Here is a 24,001-nt window from a genome sequence, read left to right as displayed (position 1 = left end):
AGCTTAATTTAAGAGGATTTAGGGGTGTGATACACCAGTATTGCAAATCAAATCATTTAAACTTCTAGACTTCTTGAGTGATTAGAGAAGCAGCATTGCCTAGTGGATAGAGAATGGTCCTGGGAGACAGAAGGGCCTGTATTCTAGTCATTTATTAATTCATTCAATCGTATTTACTGAGCACTTACTATGTGCAGAGCACTGTACTAAGTGCTTGGGAAGTACAAGTTGGCAACATATAGAGATGGTCCCTACTCAACAGCGGGCTCACAGTCTAGAAGGGGGAGACAGACGACAAAACAAAACATATTAACAAAATGAACTAAATAGAATAGTAAATATGTACAAGTAAAATAAATAGAGTAATAAATCTGTACAAACACATATACAGGTGCTGTGGGGAGGGGAAGGAGGTAGGGTGGGTGGGATGGGGAGGGGGAGGGGGGGGAAAGGAAGGAGGGGGCTCAGTCTGGGAAGGCCTCCTGGAGGAGGTGAGCTCTCAGTAGGGCTTTGAAGGGAGGAAGAGACCTAGCTTGGCAGATGTGTGGATGGAGGGCATTCCAGGCCAGGGGGAGGATGTGGGCGGGGGGTCGATGGCAGGACAGGCAAGAACGAGGCACAGTGAGGAGGTTAGCGGCAGAGGAGTGGAGGGTGTGGGCTGGGCTGTAGAAGGAAAGAAGGGAGGTGAGGTAGGAGGGGGCGAGGTGATGGAGAGCCTTGAAGCCGAGAGTTGAAGCCGAGGGTAGTCCTGATTCCTTCACTTATCTGCTGTGTGACCTTGGACAAGTCACTTAACTTCTCTGTGCCACAGTTATCTTGTAGAATGGGGATTAAGACTCTGAGCCCCATGTGGGACAGAGACTGTGTTCAACCTGATTACCTTCTATCTACCCCGGAGCTTAGAATAGTGCCTGGCACATAGTAAGAGCTTAACAAATACCATAAAAAATTAGGAATAATGGCATTTAGATGGGTTACTGTGCTTTATCAAGGTTTGTAAAGTTACCTAGAATTCCCAAAGGATCCTTTGCATTTCATGAGTTTCTTGCAAAGCATAAAACAGCTTTGCATGTAGGTACTTGCCTGTGGGTCAGGAACTTCGATGGCCAGCCAGGAGAATGAAAGGTGATTTTATTCACTCTACAATTTGTCTACTACAGTCTGTTGGATCTGAGGAAGGTAAGCTGATTAAAGGGTAATGTTTGTGGTCTGGTAGCCTGGCAAATAAGACACTAAAGAATACTTGAAGTACATGATTTAGGAACTCAGAAGAGCATTATTATATACCAAACACACAGTCAGGTTAATTTTATTCCTTAGGATTCAGTCCCAGAACACGTCATAGCAAGGTATTAAAACAAGAACTGAACAATCTCATGTTGTGTTTAAGTGCATCAGAGAATTAAATTGCAGCTGGCATGCCGGAGGGCCCAAGCTACTGACTCTGATCTGAAATGTGAGAATAGGAGGGGCTTAGAATGCACAATTCAAGACTGTCAGAACACAATCACACTATATTGATAGTAGAAAAGTGTCCATCTGCTTTGTCTTGTCTTATTCCGTTGAGTCGTTTCTGACTCATAGCGACACCACAGACACATCTCTTCTAGAACCCCCTGCTCTCCATCGGCAATCGTTCTAGTAGTGTATCCATAGAGTTTTCTTGGTAAAAATATGGAAGTGGTCTACCATTACCACTTCCCACGCAGTAAACTCAAGTCTCCGCCCTCGACTCTCTCCCTTGCCGCTGCTGCCCAGCACGAGTGAATTTTGACTTGTAGCAGATTGCTTTCCACTCGTTAGACATTGCCCAAGCTAGAAATGGAATGAGTAGGCCTCTGCTTGACTCTTCCTCCCATAGAATTAATGATGTGTATAAATCTATAATTTTATTTGTTTTGATGGTATTGACACCTGTCTACTTGTTTAGCTTTGCTGTCGGTCTCCCCCTTCTAGACTGTGAGCCTGTTGTTGGATAGGGACTGTCTCTATACGTTGCCGAATTGCACTTTCCAAGCATTTAGTACAGTGCTCTGCGCACAGTAAGCACTCAATAAATACAATTAAATGAATGAATGAAGTAGCCGAGACTGGTAGAGTACTGGAAACTCTAGAGGTGCGATCCTGAGAGGGTTGTCCATCTGCTTTACTCGTTAAGAAATGTAGCAAATTTCTAACGTGCACTTGCAGCTGAGATTTCCATTTGGAGTGGGAGGGACAAATATTACTTTGTTATGGGTGAATCTCATAGGTAAGTTATGATTAAACTAGAGCTTCCCTGTTGTTAATATCACAGTGTCATACAGCAGGTGAGCCACACCCTAAGTAAGGGGAGAGAAAAAGCAAACTGAGGAGAAAAAAACCCCAGTTCCCATCGCAGAGAAATGTTATTCCTTAAAAATGCAAAGTATTGAGTTTGAAATCATATGTGTAAAAATGAAATTGCTTTTCAGAGAATTCTCTCTTTTTTTTTAAGTCCAAAGTGTAATGTCTGAATAAATTTTGGAGGTGTGCACCTTGGAAACAAGTTTCTTAAGGCTGGGGAAATGGATCTCCCCATTTTACACCTACTCCAGCCAGGCAAGAGCTGGGCCTGCAATTTTTAATTATGGGTGTTTTGCAGAGGGCTTAGCCATGCTGAGCTGTTAATCATTAAATTGTTGAATTCATAATTCAGTTTTTGCCTCCCAGACAACCTACGCATGTTTGGGAGTCAGAGTTAGAGGAAAGCTTTTTCATTACCTGGTGGTTATGGAAGCTTTTTCTTTTTTTAATAAGTTCTAGGGAAACTAATTGCTTAGAAAATAAATTACTGATACCCATGGAATTCAATGACAAAGCATTCAATGGGTGTTTCAACCACCAAGTCCTTTGATTTGGAATTTACTGGCTTTGTGCCCAGTAACCTTTAACATTTCCCCCTCATTTCTAAATGGGCAGTATTGTAGGCTAGCCACTGCAAATTCTATTTCTATTTTATGTTAATTTTTTTCTTATTTTTACTGTTTGGACCATGGCGAATTGTTGGACACTGGTACAACCAAGAACAGAGCGCTATTATTTCATGTGAAGTCAATAGAAGCCTATCCTGAATTTTGAAGGGCCTAAACACAGTGATCATTTTTTTAATGGCATTTGTTAATAATAATAATGATAGCATTTATTAAGCGCTTACTATGTGCAAAGCACTGTTCTAAGCGCTGGACACTGTTCTAAGCGCTGGGTTAAGTGATTACTATGTGCCAACCACTGTACTAAGAACTGGGGTAGATACAAGCTAATCAGGTTGGACCAGGCCATGTCCCATGGCTCAGTGGAAAGAGCGCAGGCTTGGGAGTCAGAGGTCATGGGTTCTAATTCTGTCTCCACCACTTATCAGCTGTGTGACTTTGGGCAAGTAACTTAACTTCTCTGTGCCTCATTTACCTCATCTGGAAAATGGGGATTAAGACTGTGAGCCCCACGTGGGACAATCTGATGACCTTATATATCCCCCAGCTTAGAACAGTACTTGGCACACAGTAAGTGCTTAACAAATACCAAAATTGTTATTATTATTGTGTCCCGCATGAGGCTCACAGTCTTAATTCTCACTTTATAGATGAGGGAATGGTAAGTTAAGTGACTTGCCCAAGGTCACCCAGCAGACATGTGGCAGAGCCAGTACTAGAACCCTGGTCCTTCTGACTCCAAGGCAAATGCTCTATCCACTACAGCATGTTGCTTCTCAATATATTTACCCATCCAATATGAAGTGTTACCTTAGCTTATTTTGAACCTACCACCTTCAAAGTTCAGTAGGTGCTCCCTTGTCCTGGGAGGGTGGGATTTGGTGAAAAACAATTCTCTCTTCACCCTGTCCCCACTAGATTGTAAACTCCTCGAGGGCAGGGATCTTGCCTGCCAACTCTATTGTATTGTATTCTCACAGGGCACTTTACTAAAAGTTTAATATGTACCATTGATTGATCCGATGTAAACTTCAATAATAATAATAATAATTGTGGTATTTGTTAAGCACTTACTAGGTGCTAAGCACTGTTCTAAGTGCTGGGGGGATACAGGGTAATCAGGTTGTCCCACGTGGGGCTCACAGTCTTCATCCCCCTTTTACAGATGAAGGAACTGAGGCACAGAGAAGTTAAGTGACTTGCCCAATGTCACCCAGCAGACAAGAGACTGAGTCAGGATTCAAATCCATGATCTCTTACTCCCCAGCCCGAACTCTTGCCACTGAGCCACGCTGCTGCTCCGATCAATTCCTCCTTCAATTAAAGCTTTTGTCTTTCCAGATTGGAGTCCTAATCTTGGTCTTAAGCATCCTCAATGCCTTCCTTCTTGGTTTTTTGAGCATCAAACTGAAGTGGAGGCCTAGCTTTGCAATGACGCTTTGTGATTGGTTAGGAAGAGTCTTCAACTTTTCCAGGTTGGTTTTCATTACAGTTTAATTTTCATAGGGTCCTAGCAATTTGGGCTTTACATTAGGAAGACTTTAAAATAATCAAACTCAAAAATATCATTGAAAGGGGAAGAAAATTCAGATTTCTGGGCAGTTCAAAAAAATTGCAGAAGCAATGCCAGGGAGGCCACATGGTCTAGTGTTAGGAGCATGGGGTTGGGATTCAGGAAACTTGAGTTCTAGTTTCAGCTTCAGGACTGACCTACTGAGACCTTGAGAGACAAAACACTGCTTCCTACCTCATAGACTGTGAGCACTGTGTTTTGCTTGTTTTGTTTTATGGTACTTGTTAAGCTCTTACTATGTGTCAAACACTGTTCTGAGTGCTGGGGTAGATGCAAGTTAATTAGTTCAGACACAGTCCTTGTCCCTCATGGGGCTCACAGTCTCAAGTAGGAGGGAGAACTGAAGTACGGGGAAGTTAAATGACTTTCCCAAGATCACACAGCCAGAATTTGGTAGAGAAATTGGCAGAGCCAGGAGTAGAACCATATGGGGCACAGGCTGTATCCAAACTGGTTGTCTTATATCTACCCCAGTGTTTTGCTGCATAGAAAATGCTTAGTAAATGCCATAATTATGATGTTTCTGCCAGACTAACTGGTTAAAATATGGAATGATTTTTAATCATAGTGTGCCCTTCTCTTTCTCAGCAGCTGCAGCAGGCCCATATGCTCCTGGCAGCCGTAAATCTAATAGAAGCAAATACTAATTTGGGTCCTATTAAAAAAAATCCCTTGTTGCTCGATTGCAGCTAGTCAGTCTTCTCTTGAGTTTATCTTTGATATTGACAGCAGGACAGGAAAATGGAGGAACTTCACATTTTTCCTACAATGTGATTTTCTCATCTCCTTCCCTTCGCAGCTAGCATTTTATTAAAATATATTTAACCAGAACAGGAGATAAAGGGAGCATGGTGGGGGCTTAACATTGACAAAAGCTATAAACAGCAATAAATGTTATTTAGCCATTACATTTCCATTTCTATGGCTTTTTTGGCCTGTCTTTGAAATTTAATTTTGCCTGCTGCCTTCGGAGCGATCTGAGAAGTTAATTGCTTCTGATCACATTTGGGGCTGAATGCAACTTCAAGGCCACTAAATGTTTCATTGTCTGTATGGGGACTTAGAGTATTCCTGGAAGAATATAGAAAGAGACAGGCTTATATGTATTGTTTCCTCAGGGTTTTCCATTATGGCTTCCACACATGTAGAAATTCAGATTCTCTACAACTAGGCTAGAATCTCTACCCAGCAAGACACCCGGGAAGAGTCTGACCTGCAGCCTTCAAATAAATTAGGTAGCTTTTCCCTCTGACGCTTCTCTCTCTCTCTCTCTCTCTCTCTCTGCACCAAAAAAACTCCATCCCAATGCTATATACATAGGTGTCAGCTTCTCATTTTGAATGCAGGGGTGGAAAGAGGCAGAAACTGTGGGGCAGTGTGTGGACAAGGATGGCCACTAATGGCACTGGAGAATACATGTCACCAGTTTGCCAACCCCCACCACCCACAAAATGTAGGCCACCCCATTGTTGCCTCCCATATATTTTATTTAGATTTTTTTTTCCTTTCAGGTGGTCTTATTTTTAAAGTGCTATAGCACCCAGTTATTTAGGAAATAATAATGGTAACAATAATCAATTAATTGTATTTATTGAGTTTTTACTGTGTGCAGAGCACTGTACTAAGCACTTGGGAGAGTACTTTATAACAGTTGGTAGACTGTTACTGCACCAGCCTCCTTACTGATCTCCCATCCCCCTGTCTGTCCCTGCTTCAGTCTAGACTTCACTCTGCAGCCCGGATTATCTTTGTACAGAAACAATCTGGGCATGTCACATCCCTCCTCAAAAATCTCCAGTGGTTGTCTAACAATCTTCGAATAAAGCAAAAACTTCTCACTCTCAGCTACAAAGCTCTCCATCACCTCGCCCCCTCCTACCTCACCTCCATTCTCTCCTTCTCCATACCAGCCCTCACACTCCACTCCTCTGCCGCTAACCTCCTCACTGTGCCTCGTTCTCAGCTGTCCCACCATCGACCCCTGGCCCACATCCTACCTCTGGCCTGGAATGCCCTCCCTCCACACATCTGCCAAACTAGCTCTCTTCCTCCATTCAAAGCCCTACTGAGAGCTCACCTCCCCCAGGAGGCTTTCCCAGACTGAGCCACCCCTTTTTCCCTCCTCCTCCTCTTTCCCCCATCACCCCCCCCTCCCTCTGTCCTACCCCCTTCCCGTCCCCACAGCACTTGTATATGTTTGTAAATATTTATTACTCTACTTATTTTATTTATATGTATTTATTACTCTATTTCGTTAATGATGTGTATATAGCTATAGTTCTATTTATTTTGATGGTATTGACATCTGTCTACTTGTTTTGTTTTATTGTCTTTCTCCCCCTTCTAGACTGTGAGCCCATTGTTGGGTAGGGACCATCACTATATGTTGCTGATTTGTACTTCCCAAGCGCTTAGTACAGTGCTCTGCACACAGCAGTCAATAAATATGATTGAATGAATGAACAAATAGACATGTTCCCTGCCCATAACAAGCTTACAGTCTAGAGGGGAGCTTACAGAAGCTAAGTCCCTCTTAGACTGTCAGACCCATGTGAGACAGGGATTGTGTCCAACTTGATTATCTTATATCTACTGGTGAAAAAAAATGAATCGGTATTCTGTATTTGTTATGCAGGTAGCCCAAGAGGTTATTCTAATTTAAATTGTGCAATGTATAGGCAATTGCTTGGAGGACTGGTTCAGAGCTTTCCCTGCTAGATCAAAGAGCCCTCCCGACAGAAGTTACAGCGAAAATATATATGGTTGCCCAATGCAATACAGCCTTAGATTTCCATATAAGGTAGGGGGGCTTTAGCTTCAGTGTCAAGGGGTCTCCACTGGCTTAAAGAATTTGAACTGAATGGGAGCATTTAGTCAATAAATCTAAAATGGAGTTCAATCACCATTCAGCCTCAAGATAGCGGATCCTTCGCTTTCACATACTCCAGCACTTAGTACTGTGCTTGGCCATTGTAAGCATTTGACAAACACCACAGTTATTATTAACCTCCAGGAGACAGTAAGGCTTTCAGCTGAAAGTGGGACTATCCAGTATAGAATGGGTACAAATAGCCACCCTAATAGAGGCAGGCTTCAAATTGACAATTGTTCAGAAAGTCACCATTTTGGGCCTTTCCAGCCCTGACAGGAAATTTCAGGTCAGGTCAGAGTATGGGATGAGTGAGGCTGGAAAATCCAGCTCCGGCAGCTATGAGGGCAAATGCCTCCGTGGAGTCTCTGCCCCAATTTCTGCTGCTGTCCATGGCCCCTCTTTTTGCAGATTTCCAAGCTTTCCCTCATGACTGTGGGACATCTAACACCATTAATATATGGAGAGCAGACTCCCTTTTGGTTGTAAGCTCCCCCTCTAGACAATAAGCTCCTTGTGGACAGGGAATGTGTAACACCATCTAAGTGGTATTGTACTCTTCTAGGTGTTTAGTACAGTTCTCTGCACAGAGTAATCACTCCATAAATCCCATTGATAGATTGATAATTTTAGCAAATACCAAGCCCTGGCAAAGAAGAAATAGTAAAAGCAAGGTTCACCAGCAACTTGAAAAAATAAAAATACCAAAAAGCTCTGCTGGAGAACATTTAAATCAGAACTAGATTATTCTCTAGGAAGAGTAGAACAGTGAATTTACATCACTCTCCTTGGTGGTTCATCAGGTGCATTTCATGTCTGTGACATTTACACTAGGTACTCAGCTTGTCCAGTAAAAGCTGGAGGCCTTTGGATGTGATTCAGAAAGGGGAAAGTGTTTGGAGCAGCATGTAATACAAGGCGGTTTGGGAAAGGTCATAGGGAAAGAATCTTTTATTTATTTATCTATTTATTTATATTAATATATTAATGTCTGTCTCTCCCTCTAGACTGTGAGCTTGTTGTGGGCAGGAACATAACTGTTTGTTTTTATACTGAGAAGCAGCATGGTTCAATGGAAAGAGCACGGGCTTAGTAGTCAGAGATAATGGGTTCAAATCCCGGACTCCGCCAATTGTCAGCTGTGTGACTTTGAGCAAGTCACTTCACTTCTCTGTGCCTCAGTTCTCTCATCTGTAAAATGGGGATGAAGACTGTGAGCCCCCTGTGGGACAACCTGATCACCTGGTATCCTCCCCAGGGCTTAGGACAGTGTTTTGCACATAGTGCTTAACAAATGCCATTATTATTATTATTATTGTGATAATTTTATTGTATTCTCTCAAGGTCTTAGTAAAGTGCACACAGTATGCACTCACTAAATTTGATTGAATGGATGAGTGAACGGAAAGGTAACTGGGCAATACTGCCAATCTGGGGATAGCACACATTTGTGGCAGGAGACATAGGCAGAATTTCAGTGCTCAAACTGTCTGGTGAGCAGAGCCATATCAACAGAAGGTTGGGACCGGAGCTGGAGCACCAAGCAGGGTGCGGATGATGTCATAAATAGCATGATGTAATATCACCACATAGCTCTGCACCACTCCAGCTCTCCCTTTCCTCCCTGTCCATCAGCCATCACTGAGCTCCAAAGACACGTTTCCACACAGACTTTGATGTCACAGAGCTTTGCACATAGCAAGTGCTTAATAAATGCCATTATTATTATTATTATTATTATTATGTCCCCTTTCCTACTCTTCCCCATCCTCTCTCTTCCATCAGCCACCTGCTTTCAAGGTGGTGACATATGAAACTGTTGCCAACTTGTACTTCTCAAGTGCTCAGTACAGTGCTCTGCACACAGTAAGCGCTCAATAAATACGATTGAATGAATGAACTTGTCCTTCCCAAGCACTTAGTACAGTGCTCTGCACACACTAAGCGCTCAATAAATACGATTGAATGAATGAAAAGTCACTGGCCTAAGGTCACACAGCGGACAAGTGGTGGAGCCGGGATTGGAACCCAGATCCTCCGAGTTCCAGGCCCGGAGTCTTTAGTACAGTGCTCTGCACACAGTAAGCGCTCAGTAAATACAACTGAATGAATGAAAGGAGCTTGCAGTCTAGAGGAAACCTTAATGCAAGTCTTAGCTATGTACTATTACTATTCTATTTATTTTATTTCATTAATATGTTTTGTTTTGTTGTCTGTGTCCCCCTTATAGACTGTGAGCCCGCTGTTGGGTAGGGACCATCTCTATATGTGGCCAACTTGTACTTCCCAAGCGCTTAGTACAGTGCTCTGCACACAGTAAGCGCTCAATAAATACGATTGAATGAATGAATGAATGAAACAGCCACTGCACGTGCACAGTTGTGGGATGGAAGGGGAAACCTGCAGATGTTGCCAGCTGACTCTCCCCGCCCTGCTTTGCATGTAATGGTCATCTTGAGATGGTCTATTTTGGGTGCCATCTTTATAATGTCCCAAGTGGCTCCCACGTTAGTAACAATAATTAATAATAATTATGTACTTGTTAAGCATTTTATATGTGCCAAGCAGTGTTCTGAGCACTGGGGTAGATACAAGTTAATCAGATTGGACACAGTCAGTTCCTGTCCCACATGGGGCTCACAGTCTCAATCCCCATTTTCCAGATAACTGAGGACCAGAGAAGTGAAGTGACTAGCCCAAGGTCACACAGAAGACAAGTAGTGGAGCTGAGATTAGAACCCATGACCTTCTGTCTCCCAGAGCTGTGCTCTATCCACTAGGCCAGCACAAGTTATATAATTGCCTCTCTGGGAAGTGGTGGCCCCTTGCCCTCATGATCTCCTGCAGTAATCCAGCTCTGTGGATGAGAGACAGTAACTGAGGATTCTCCGAGGCCACCTTAGGCAGGAAGGAATAGGGCAAAGGTTGTTTTGCTCTTTGTCAGTGAAGGTAATGTGCAGACACCAAAATTCCTGTGGCAGGCTCAGAACCTGAATGGACACTTGTGGCACTTACCCAACCTATCTCCTCCTGGCATCTGGCTGGGGGACACAAATAGAAGCACTTTACGTAAATTCCAATTTGTTTACATTTTAGGGTGGAGAGATGTTTTCCTGTTCCTTTTATTTTAAACAGCGAATGCTTCATATGCTCAGCGCTATTACTCTTTGAAGCAAACAAGAAATTGTCCTCCCTTAAAAGTATCGAAAGACTGTGTATTCACAGATGAATATTTAGAGGACTCATAGAATTCAAAAATATTACTTTGATTTAGTGGCCTTAGAAATGGTGTCTGAGAAGAAAATAGTTAATTATCAGGCCTGGCTGATTTGACAAGGAAAATGCTTATTGGGCCTGGCTGATAAAACAAGAAATGTCCTACAATATTAGATCCAGAAGAACGTTTTATACCTTATATTGGGTGCACATTTTTGGAAACCTTGACTCATCCTTCCACTCTACTGTTTTACCTATGCACTTAGTCTTGTCTTGTCTTACGCTGTCGAGTTGTTTCCAGCCCATAGTGACTCCATGGACACATCTCTCCCAGAATGACCCACTCTCCACCTGCAGTTGTTCTGGTGGTGTATAAATAGAGTTTTCTTGGTAAAAATACGGAAGTGGTTTATTTACCATTGCCTTCTTCCACGTAGTAAACTTGAGTCTCCTCCCTTGACTGTCTCCCATGCCGCTGCTGCCCAGCACAGATGAGTTTTGACTTGTAGCAGATTGCCTTCCACTCACTAGTCACTGCCCACGTTAGGAATGCAATGGATTTGCCTCTGCTTGACACTCCCTCCCGTACCTGAGACTGGTAGAGTACCAGAAACTCTCCACGTGCGATCCTGAGAGGGGGATGCACTTAGTCCTATTCCATAAACACTCAGGTAGTCACCCCAACCCCACAGCATTTCTGTGCACATCTTTCCTTAGCTATCTGAACTCCTCCATACTCCTCCATCTGTAATTTATTTTAATGTCTGTTTCCCCCTCTAGACTGAAATCTCCTTGTGAGCAGGGATCATGTCTACGAACTCTGTTTTGTTGTACTCTCCCAAGAACTTAGTAAAATGCTCTGCACACAGTAAGGACTCAATAAATGCCATTGGTTGATTATCTGTAATTTATTTTTAGATCTGTCTTCCCTGCTAGACTGTAAACTCCTTGAGAGCAGGGATCAATTTACTTATTCTATTGATCTATTCCAATTACTTAGTACAGTGGTCTGCAATGAGTAAGTACTCAGGAAGTACAATAGATTGATTTTTCTTATTCAAGCTGTTCCCCCAGAGGCATATCTCTAATGGTGATGCTTACTAGGCATTTCACTAATTTATCACCACCAAAACATTATTGAAAGCCAATTGTGTGCAGAGTCCTATTCTTTAGCATTTGGGGTCATTTGACAAGGCATTTAACTAAGGAACTCAAGATAATTGGTCTTTGTTGGAAAAAAAAAGAGCTTTAGAAGAGAAGGTCCAAGCTCTTGTTGCCTTTGCTAAAGAAATATGAAATAATAATGATATCTTGAATCACAAGATTTCCTTAGGTGCCTGTTACCAATCCTCCCCATCTCTTATTTTTAGACTGTGAACTCACTGGGGGCCAGGAACCAGGATTACTTCTCACCCATGTAGTCTTTCCCAATGCTTAATAGATGGTGGGAGCTAAGTAGTATTATGCTATTAAGATTAGGGTGAGGTGAAGAGCAAGGAAGTGCAGAAGATAAGCACAATTAAGAGAAAAGCAAAAGAACCCTGCACTGATTACAGTAAAATGAGGAGAGGGTAATGGAGAAATGATCCAGATGATGGAGGGTTTTTTGCTTTGCGATAAGTGTAGAGGTTACAGAGGAAAACAGATTTTAGTCCACAGAAGCAGTTCTTTATTTTAGTTATTATTAGCTATTATTTTATTTCCCTCTGATGCACATAACTGCTTTGAAGGAAGAGCTCATTCAAAACTTTGGACCTGACTGTGTTGAGGCAAGAATTAATGCAATCCGTAAACTTTAATGAAAGGGAACGGGATTAGTCAGAACACTGCCCCAACCTGTACGTGCAATTTGGCTATCTGAAGCAGTTTCCAAAATTGCTGAATAGAGAGGAAACTACAGGTGTTGGGTATGTGGAAACAATCATCAAGTGAGGCTTTGAGAGGAAGCCAGAGAACTACTCTGCTTCTGAAAAGGTTTTCAGGGAATAAATTTAGTTGGACCTAAACAACACAGGTTCTGAGTAACAACATGAGAAAAGGGTTATCAGGCAAGGATTCTTCAGCAAGATATTCTGTTACAGAGAAGGGGGCTGACTGCTTGGGGATTTAAAGGTAGTTTTTGAATATGATGAAACATATGAAAAATTTAATGAGCATTCATTGCATAGTTAACATGTGGGGGAAGAACTAGTTGCTTCTGTATTGTCAGTTATATTTTGTTGTCCTTTGGATTCAAAGAAGACACAGCTAATGGTGATGTTCACTTATGAGTGAATGTGTGACTGAAAGGCCAGAGAGGGATCCCCTGTCTTGGCCACGTCAAGGTACACCAAAAAGCTGTTCCTTGTGCTCTACATTTTCAGTTGACATCCATTATCTTGAGTTTCCTCAATTGACTTATTAATTCATTCAATTGTATTTATTGGTAAAGTGGTGTACAGTGAGCTGTGCAGAGTTTGGTAAAAATTATATTTATGTAACTAACACCATAGAACTGCTTGCATTTAAAAATGATCTACCATTTGATTTCAGACAGCTACATTGTGTTTATACAATGTGCATTGCACACTTTAATGTGATACACTTCTAGTTCTTTACTTTATGACTGTACGCTCCCAGTCTAGATTGTAAACTCCCTCTCTAGACTGTAAGCTCACTGTGGGCAGGGAATATGTCTGAATATTATTATATTGTACTCTCCCAAGTGCTTAGTACAGTGCTCTGTACATAAGTGCTCAATAAATAAGACTGAATGAATTAATAAGTCAACTGAGGAAACGCAAGATAATTGGTCTTTGTCAGGAAAAAGAAATATATGAGAAGGTCCAATATTAGAGGGCAAGCCCTTGTCCCCTGCTGAAGAATATGAAATAATAATGATATCCAGAGTTGTAAGATTTCCTTATGTGTCCGTTGCCTCACCACCACTTATTTTTAGACTGTGAGCCTGTTGGAGTCCAGGAACCATGCATAATTTTCACCCACGTATTTTTCCCCTAGTTTTACCTTTCTGAATGCTGCAGTCTGGTCGACTTTATCAAGCAGCTTTTTATGAAAGCTGAGAGCTGCCATCTAATTGAGGATGCTGATTAGAAAGGATTAAAAGCACATTCCCTAACCAGGGTCAGAGTGATTGAATTTTGAAAGCAAAGGACTGAAAGTGTGGCTAATCAGCATTCTTTAGTTCTTGGAAGTTCAGAAGTGCTCATCTGCTTAAGAAGCACCTTTAAGAAACATTAATTCTCAATTTCCTCCTTGATAATACACAGCAATGAAATCCACAAGGTAAATTGCTAGAATTCACAGCTGCGTTTGAAAACAGTAGCCGAAGGTAAACTCAGCCAAGTGGCTGAAGTTAGCAGTGAAGTTACTTAAGCATTCACCAGTCTTTACCTCTTTTAGCTCTTTGTGTGGTTTTTTATTTCTTCCTTGCTGGTAAGTGTGAAACTGCCATCACCTTTCTTGTACAGTTAACCAGTTTTATCAACAGCTGATGACTTCTGGTTTTAAGTTGCTGGGCACAATGATGGCTTCTCTCTTGGAAGCCTCAATGTCACCTCTCCCTGCCATTGTGTAGGTTAGTACAATCGAGGTAATAGCCCCACTAGAGGAACAAGTAGGTTCCATACCTGAAAATTCTTTGCTCCAGTTCTTCAGTTTGTTTTTGGTCTTTTTGATTCTGCTTTTGCATTTCCTCTTGTTCCCTTCCATTTCCCACTCCATCCAGAAGCCACCTTTCCCGGAGAGCCTTTTTCTATGCCAGGAAAGAGAAAAAATTTCTATAAGATGGTTTCCCTTATCGAGCTCCTTCTCAAATGATTGTAAATGGCAAAAATTTGCATGTAAATAAGAAGAAAATGAGAAGAGTTATTTTTATGCCCCAAATGAATGAAGATCTGAACAAAACATGGGTGAGCCCTAGTTCTTAAAGTGAACTAGGGTTGTCTGAGGTATCACACAGGTTCTGGTATGAGAAAACAGCATTCCTGATCCTCAAATGAAAGCTGAAAAAATCAGAAAACTTATCTGGATTTCCATCCAAATGTGGTAGGTGTAAGAGTCTTGGAAAGTCTGAACAACCTCAGCTGCCCAAACTGGTCCTGGCATTCATTCAATCATATTATGGAGTGCTTACTGTGTGCAGAGCACTGTATTAAGCGCTTGACATGAAAGTCTTTCTAGTTTGTCCAATCCTGTTTTCAAAAGCTTGAGCGCTTTCCAATCAATCCATAATCAATGGTATATATTGAGCACTTACTGTGTGCAGAGCATTGTACTAAGCTCTTGAGAGAGTACAGTAGGTAAACATGATCCCTCCCCTCAAAGAAATTACAATTTAGTGAGGGAGACAAAGATTAAAGTAAATGATAAAGAACAGTGGGACAGAGTAAATGGACATGAAAATAAGTGTTGTGGAACTGGGGATGGGTGAGTATCAAAGTACTTAAGGAGCACACACTCAAGTGTAATTCCCATGTTACTGGACTATCTAGCTATCCTACCAGTATTGCTATTTGCCAATTACTTTGATAGGCTTCATTTACACCACTCATCTCCCCACCCAATTCTCCCTTCTGTGACTCTTATGCACTAGGATTTATATCTGCTAGCACTTTGATATTCGCAACACTTAAGCTCATATCCTTTCATTCTGTTGCTCTCCCTGTTATGTATTTTGTTATCCATCTCCCCCAGTAATAATAACAATAATGACGATGGTATTTAAGTGCTTACTATGTGATAAGCACTGTTCCGAGTGCTGGGGTAGCTACAAGGTAATCAGGTTGTCCCACATGGGACTCACAGTCTTCATCCCTGTTTTACAGATGACTGTAAGATCCTGAAGTACAGGGATTCTGCCCACTGTTAAGTAGAGAAGCAGCGTGGCTCAACTGAAAGAGCACGGGCTTTGGAGTCAGAGGTCATGGGTTTGAATCCCTGCTCTGCCACATGTCTGCTGTGTGACCTTGGGCAACTCACTTAACTTCTCTGAGCTTGTTACCTCATCTGTAAAATGGGGATTAAGACTGTAAACCCCACGTGGGGCAACTTGATCAGCTCGTATTCCCCCCACCAGTGCTTAGAACAGTGCTTTGCACATAGTAAGTGCTTAACTAATGCCATTATTATTATTATTATTACTCAATCAATACCACTGATTGATTGATGCTCCCAGGCAACAACTGACTCCTCCAAGCCCCACTGTAAGATTTTCCTGCCTGACAGCCAGCTACCTTGGAGAGAAGCAGAAATATAATAATATTAGTAATAATAATTGTGGCATTTGTTAAACATTTACTATGTGCCAGGCACTGTACTAAGGACTGGAGTTGTAACAAGGTGATTGGGTTGGACACAGTCCCTCTCTCACACTGGGCTCACTGTCTTAATCCCCATTTTCCATGAGGTAACTGAGGCACAGAGAAGCAAAGTGACTTGCTCAGCAGACAGGTGGCAGAATAGGGATTAGAACCCAGGTCCTTCTGAATCCCAGGCCCATAAATTGCTTCCCTAAGAGTTGGCAGAAAAAACTCTGAAAGAAAGAGGGCAGATAAGAGCAGTCTCTGGTCCCTCCTCCTTCTATCCACCTGCAGCCATTTACTACCCACCCACAGCCATCAGCCACTACAGGAGTGGAATTGTAGGCTAAATCTCAGGGAGGTGGAGTTAGTTTCCTGCTTTCTTCTTCCTAGCCATGATAACTGTAGACATGCCTGGTTAGCCTCCCAGAAATCCTAGCAATTGTGGTGGTGTTGCTTCTAGGGGCTCAGCATGGACCAGCAATAGTAAGCGAAGGTAGGATTGTCCATCTCCATTTTCCTCTGAAGTTCAGCCCACATTCCTTCACAGTTTGGGGAAGAATGGATCTTCCTGGTAGCCTGCTATATTCATAGAAATTCCTATTCATCTGAGAAAGTCTGATTAACCTTTTTTTAATGGTACTTGTTCAGTGCTTACTATATGCCAGGCACTGTACTAGGCATTGGGGTGGATACAAGGTGATCAGGTTGGACACAGTCCATATCCCCACGTGGGGCTCAAAATCTTAATCCCCATTTTACAGGTGAGGTAATGGAGACACAGGGAAGTTAAGTGATTGACCCCCAAATCACACAGCAGCAGACTAGTGGTAGAGACAAAACTAGAACCCAGGTCCTTCTGATTTCCAGACCCATGCTCTATCTACTAGGCCACTCCTATCTTGTTCCCTGAAGAGCCAGAGAGAATCAGCTTTGTGAAGCCTCAAGTGGGAATGTAGTGGGGTATGGCGGAGTTGGGTGACCATGGTCAAGGCTATCATCTGCCATTCTGCCTCTCCTTGCCCAAGTTTGTTTAGATCAGCAGCCTTCAGCTACCATGTCATAGCAGATAGAGCATGGGTCTGGGAATCAGAAGGTCATGGATTCTAATTCTGACTCCACCGCTTGTCTGCTCTGTGACCTTGGCGAAGTCACTTCACTTCTCTGTGCCTCAGTTACAGCATCTGTAAAATGGTGATTGAGACTGTGAGCTCCATGTGGGATAGGAACTGATTCCAACCCAGTTTGCTTGCATAATAATAATAATAATACTAATGATGACATTTGCTAAGTGCTTGCTATGTTCTGAGCACTGTTCTTGTACCCACACCAGGACCTTGTACAGTGGCCCATAGTAAGTGCTTAACAAATACCACAATTATTGATAGTATTCCCCCACTGCTGCCTCTTTCCTGTGCTGCCAAATTTCTTATCCTCACTGCCCCTGACTTCCTTTGAAAGGACCCTTAAAGTAGTGTTGAAATCAGAGGGATGAGAGAATGGTAATTATTCCATTTAATTATTCCTTTTGTTTTCTCATGTAAGGTTTAAAATGGACAGATCAGGATAAGTTTTTTTCCTCTTTCACAATGGATGTCAACAATAGGATATGTGGACTTACTGGTCACTGGATGAAACTTGGTTCAGGAGGGTCATGCCTGAAGATGACCATGGAATGTGGCCCTTTGGTCTAAGTAGGACTCAGTCTTTGAAATTCCCAGACCTTTGATAGGTCTTTAACACAATAGGCTTAAAGACAAGGCCAGCCTAGTTACTTTCTTCCCTGGAGACACAAGTAAGTGCTGTACCAGAGGGGCAGGTGCAAAGGACAAGCTCCAGAAACTCCTTTTTGGGTGAGCTGTGATCTGAGTGTGGACTACAGGAGAGAAAAAAGGATCTTGGGAATTCTAGGGACAGGTTTCCATGGGCTCAGGTACATCTTGAACTGCACTAACCAAAGGTAATTGACCCCTACCAAGGGCCTGGTACTTAGTAATAATGATGATGGCATTTGTTAAGTGTTTACTATGTGCAAAGCACTGTTCTAAGCACTGGGGTGGTTACAAGGTGATCAGGTTGTCCCACAGGGGGCTCACAGTCTTAATCACCATTTTACAGATGAGGTAACTGAGGCTCAGAGAAGTTAAGTGACTTGCCAAGGTCACACAGCAGACATGTGGTGATGCAGGGATTAGAACCCATGACCTCTGACTCCCAAGCCTGTGCTCTTTCCACTGAGCCATGCTGCTTCTAAACTTGAGTAGATTGTATTGCACTTGCTTGGTGAAGAGGTAAAAGATTGCTGATTAAAGGTTATCTTAGTCTCTAATCATAAGCAGTGTGAGAAGCAGCATGGTTTAGTGGAAAGAGCACATGCTTGGGAGTCAGAGGTTGTGGGTTCTAATCCTGACTCTGCCACTTATCAGCTGTGTGACTTTGGGCAACTCACTTAAGTTCTCTATGCCTCAGTTACTTCATCTGTAGAATGGAGATTAAGACTGAGCCCCATATGGGACAGCCTGATTACCTTGTATATACCCCAGCACTTAAAATAGTGCTTGGAACATAGCACTTAAAAATACTATTATTATTATAACTGCCTAGTTATTGGCCAGCATGCTTTCTCCGTAGACCCTACTGTGAAAGTCATAATTGACGTCTGGAGTCTGGGCCATAACTAAACTCTCCTGCAGCTGATCTCCATCAAACTGAATTGAGGCTGTTTCAGACAATTGTCTGTATTGCCCCCAGCCTGGGCTGGCTCTGTAGTACCGAGTCATTTAGTGGCGAGGGAGAATATTAGGCACCATTTTGGGGACACATTTTGACTACCTCAAAACTGGCTCAATTGCTGAGACTCATTCTACTTTTAGAGATTCTTAATACCCTTTTTGGGACCCACTTGTTTCTCTTCAATATCCTGTTCCACAGAAGAGGTATTTCTTTGAGAAGAAGGGATCCATTTGTGCACTGTATACACATGTGGATGGTGCAATAATCAAAATAGTTTTTCTTTTCAAATCACAGTTCACCAAACTAAAAGGATTAATTTTGAACAGAGAAGCTGGACAGACACAATATGTTACCTATTTCAAGACATTTTCATCTTGTATAATTGTAAATCTGAAACCAGGTCAACAAAATAAGATCCAGATAATGTAGACAAGTGCAAGAGGCTCTTTTGACTGTCTTCAAAAGAATAATAATAATGATGGTATTTAAGAGCTTACTATGTGCCAAGCACTGTTTTAAGCACTGGGGGAGATACAAGATAATCAGGTTGTCCCACGTGGGGCTCACAGTCTTCATCCCCATTTTACAGATGAGGCAACTGAGGCACAGAGGGGTTACGTGACTTTGTCCAAAGTCACACAGCTGACTCTTCAGCATTACTGAAGTAGCTGTGTAATTCACTAAGATAGCAGTACTAGCAGACTCCAGACAGTAAGTTAATTTATACCATGAATTAAGGTTTCAGGAGATAGGAGTCAGAATTTTATATATGTTTGTACCTCCATTAATATGAAATTGCAAACATGGTTATAGAGGCACAGGATTCATATAATATGACAGTGACCAGTTTTCCTGCCTAATGCTATTCATGACTCATTCTGTGATGATATCCATGTGCCTGATTTTTTTACCTAATGCCAATCTTATTAATAAATTAAATATACCTTAATATGCCCTGCCTGTATTTTTTTGCTAATGTTATATTTGGGGAACATAGGATTTGAGGGGGGATTCAGCGGCTTGTGGTCTCTTGGCTAGTGAGCCAGTGGAGAAGCAGTGCATCTTAGTGGAAAGAACATAGGCTTGGGAGTCAGAGGTTATGGGTTCTAATCCCAGACCTGTCTCCTGTCAGCTGTGTGACTTTGTGCCACTCACTTCACTTCTCTGTGCCTCAATTACCTAATCTGTAAAATGGGGATTAAGACTGTGAGCCCCTCATGGGACAACCTGATTACCTTGTATGTACCCCAGCGCTATGCGCACTTAACAAACGCTACTATTATTATTATAGCAAAAATAGGGGGAGGAGTTCCTAGGATCTTTTTAATCTGTTTATACTGGGAGAATTATTTTATAATAATAGTGGTATTTGTTAAATGCTTACCATGTACCAAGCACTGGGGTAAGCTTTGGAGTAGATAGAAACAATATAATCAGAGTGGATGTGTGAATATTACAGTCTAAGGGGGAGGGAAAACAGGCATTAAGTCCCAGGTTCACAGATGATGAAACTAAGGTACTGGGAAGTCAAGTGACTTGCCCACAGTCACACATCAGATAAGTGATGGAGCCAGGAATTAAACCCCAGTTTCCCGACTCCCAGTCCTGTACTCATCCCACTAGGCCACACTGTGCAATTGTCTTTCGGAACCAAGTTTCTATGCCTTCCCTAGAAGCCTGTGATTCTTTGAACCAGTGTATGACAAGGGCTCCATTCTTTCACCAGTACTCCCAGAGGGTTCGGTGAGAAGCAAGGGGAAGCAGCTCGGCCTAATGGAAAGAGCACGGCCCTGGGAGTCAAGGGTGTGAGTTCTAATCCCGGCTCCTCTGTGACTTTGGGCAAGTATCTTAACCTCTGTGTGCCTCAGTTACTTCACCTGTAAAGTGGGTGAGGTTCATCTGGGACATGGACTGTGTCCAACCTTGTATATACCTTAGCTCTTAGTACAGTGCCTAACCCATAGTAAGTGCTTAACAAATACAATTAAAAAATGATAAAAGGAGCAGCCATTCATTCAATCATATTAAGTGCTTACTGGGTGCAGCACACTGTACTAAGCGCTTGGGAAAGTACAATACAGTGATAAAGAGTGACATTCCCTGCCCACAACGAGCTCACAGTCTACAGGCGGGGAGACGGACATCAAATTAAATAAAAAGACAACAATATAAATTACTTTTATAGCCTCAGGGTCAGTTAGGCATGTCTATCTTTAGATATGGAGTTTCCTGCTGCCAGGAAGGGCTCTGCATGATGGAAGGGACATGCAGGAGAGAAATGCAAAATAGCAGATGGGCAGCTAGTGGTTTTGAAAAGGTTTTGGTGTTGTGCCTTTTAATGGGTGTCCAACATCCGACAAACTATCAAAATAATGTACTCCCTAGCAACACATCCTGAAGGCTCTAAGTAAGCCATCTGTGATCAGAAGGGAAATGTCTAAACTCTCTGAAGGGAAAGAATATGATCTTTGCAGCCTTTTTCAGCTCTGAGTCCCCTCAAGAAACCAGGGACCCATTTATAAAGTTGAATTCTCAATATTTTCTAATTCACATTTTGTGAAACAAAATTTTACAACTGACACTTTTTCTTCCTATGTTATGTAAATTTCATTCGTGAAACTTGTAATAATTTTGAAATTGTATTAGTAAACTAATCACTAAAATACATAACAATAATAATGACTATGGCATTTGTTGAGCACTTACTAGGTGCCTGGTGCTGTACTATGTACTGGGATAGTTACAAGCAAATCAAATTGGACATAGTATCTGTCCCACTGGAGCTCTCAGTCTAAATCCCCATTTTACAAATGAGGTAACAGGCACAGAGAAGTGAAGTTACTTGGCAAGGTCACGCAGCAAACAAGTGGCAGAGCCGGGATTCCCAGGCTCATGCTCTATCCACTATGCCATGCTGCTTCCCATTTTGCACATTTTAGTACAACCAGTTCCATAGCACAGGGATGGCTTTCTTGCAGAACCCCACATTAAGAATCAAGTTGTATTTCATAACAGAAGGGGACCAAGAACTCACCCTTGAGGAACCCCTACAGTACGGAGCGAGAGATGTCATAAGATGAGCGGGAATAGGGTCAGAAGCACAGGTAGCTGGAGTAACACGAGAGGAGGGAGGAGATCTCATCTGAGGATACTGCTGGGAAGGATGGGAGAGTAGTGAAGAGGGTTGAGAGCCGGGGGGTTGGAGAAGGGGAAGGAGTGACTTTGGGGACCTCAGACCTGATGGATTTAATTTTACTAATAAAGTAGGAGGCCAGATCATTGGGGGTGAGGGAAGGAGGAGGGGGAGGAACCGGGGGCCTGAGAAGGGAGTTAAATATACAGAAGAGCTGATGGGGATGATGGGCATGGGTGTCAATAAGGGAGGAGAAATAGTTTTGTCTGGCAGAGAAGAGGGCTGAGTTAAGGCAGGAAAGGATAAACTTGAACGAGGTTGGCATGGTGTTTAGACTTTCACCAGCAGCGTTCAGCAGCTCGAGCATAAGAGCAAAGGAGGTGGACAGTGGCAGTGATCCAGGGCTGCGAGTTAGTGGTACGAGAGCGGCAAAGGGAAAGGGGAATAAGGGAGTCGAGCCTCCATTCTGACTTTCATCCTCTTCATGGCAGAGAAATTGCCTTCTCTAAGATCACCAATGATCTCCTTCTTGCCAAATCCAACAGACTGTACCCCTTTCGAAAACCTTCTCCACCTCTCAGCTACCTTTGCAACTGTGGACCACACCCTTCTCCTGGAAACATAATCCAACCTTGGCCTCCCTGACACTGTTCTCTCTTTGTTCCTCTATCTCTCTGGCCATTCATTCTCAGTTTCTTTCTTGGGCTCTTCCTCTGCCTCCCAACCTCTAACTATGGGAGTCCTTCAGGCGTCAGTTCTGGGTCCCCTTCTATTTTCCAGCTATAGCCCCTCTCTTGGAGAACTCATTTGTTCACATGGCTTCAACTACCATCTCTATGCAGATGAATCTATATGCTTCTCTTTAGCTCCGACCCTCTTACTTCTCTGCAGTCTCATATTTCCTCCTGCTTCAGGACATCTCTAACTTGGATGTCCCACAGATACTGCAAACTTAACATGCCCCAAACTGAACTTCACATCTTCCCACACAAGCCCTGTCCTCGCCATCATTTCCCATAACTGTAAACAGTATCACCTTCTTCCATCTCACAAGCAGTAACCTTGGCATTATCCTTGATTCACTTCTCTCATTCCACCCACGTATTCAGTGTCACTAAATCCTGTTGGTTTTACCTTTACAACATTCCTAAAATCTGCCCTTTCCTCTCCATCTTAACGTCTACTTTGCTGATCCAAGCACTTATCAGATTCCCCCCTTGACTACTGCATTAGCTTCTTGGCTGAACTTCCTGCTTGCTGTGTCAACCCACTCCAGTCCATACTCCACTCTGCTGCCTGGATCACTTTTCTTAAAAAAAAAAAGTTTAGCTCATGTCATCCCCCACCTCAAGAACCTCCAGCTGTTGCCCATGCACCTCCGCATCAAACTGAAACTCCTTACCATAGGCTTTAAAGCACTCAGTCAGCTTTCCCCCTCCTATCTTACCTCACTGATTTCCTACTTCCACCCAGCCCACACATTTTGCTACTAATGCCAACCTACTCAATATACCTCGATCTCATCTGTCTCACCACTGATCCCTTATCCACATTCTCCCTCCATCCTGGAACTCCCTCCAACTTCATACATGCCAAACTACCACTCTCCCCTCCTTCAAAACCTTATTAAAAATAATAATAATAATAATAATGATGGTATTAAGTGCTTACTATGTGCCAAGCACTTTTCTAAGCATTGGGGTAGATACAAGGTAATCAGGTTGTCCCATGTGGGGCTCACAGTCTTAATCCCCATTTTACAGATGAGATAACTGAGGCACAGAGAAGTTAAGTGAGTTGCCCAAAGTCACACAGCTGTTAAGTGACGGAGCCAGGATTAGAACTCACGACCTCTGGCTCCCAAGCCTGTGCTCTTTCCACTAAGCCATGCTGCTTCTCAATAATTGTTATTATTATAATAATGGTATTTCTTAAATGCTTGCTATGTGCCAGGCACTTTTCTAAGCACTGGGGTGGTTACAAGCTAATTGGTTTGTACACAGTCTCTGTCCCACATGGGGCTCACAGTCTAGCTCTCCATTTTACACATGAGGGAACTGAGGCACAGAGAAGTGAAGTGACCTGCCTAAGGTCACACAGCAGACAAGTGGCAGAGCTGGGATTAGAATCTGTGATCTTCTTACTCCCATGCCCATGCTTTATCCACTCTGCCATGCTGCTATGTCATTATGTATTAAAATCACCTCTCCTTCAAGAGGTCTTCCC

At 42.7% G+C, this 24,001-nt stretch overlaps 1 protein-coding gene across 1 annotated transcript in view; it reads right to left on the bottom strand.

Annotated features, from left to right (window-relative positions):
• The window catches only part of PALMD (palmdelphin), a 56,399-nt gene that overhangs the window by 18,958 nt on the left and 13,440 nt on the right, over window positions 1-24,001 (bottom strand). The window contains exon 3 of the mRNA XM_038745969.1: window positions 14,239-14,363. Coding sequence (XP_038601897.1) covers window positions 14,239-14,363 — 125 coding nt within the window. The remainder of the gene's footprint in view (window positions 1-14,238; window positions 14,364-24,001) is intronic.

The sequence above is a fragment of the Tachyglossus aculeatus genome, chromosome 4 (assembly GCF_015852505.1).
Source record: "Tachyglossus aculeatus isolate mTacAcu1 chromosome 4, mTacAcu1.pri, whole genome shotgun sequence".
Lineage (NCBI taxonomy): Eukaryota > Metazoa > Chordata > Mammalia > Monotremata > Tachyglossidae > Tachyglossus > Tachyglossus aculeatus.
The sequence above is the reverse complement of the archived record's forward strand: the minus strand, read 5'-3'. Positions and strand labels throughout refer to the sequence as shown.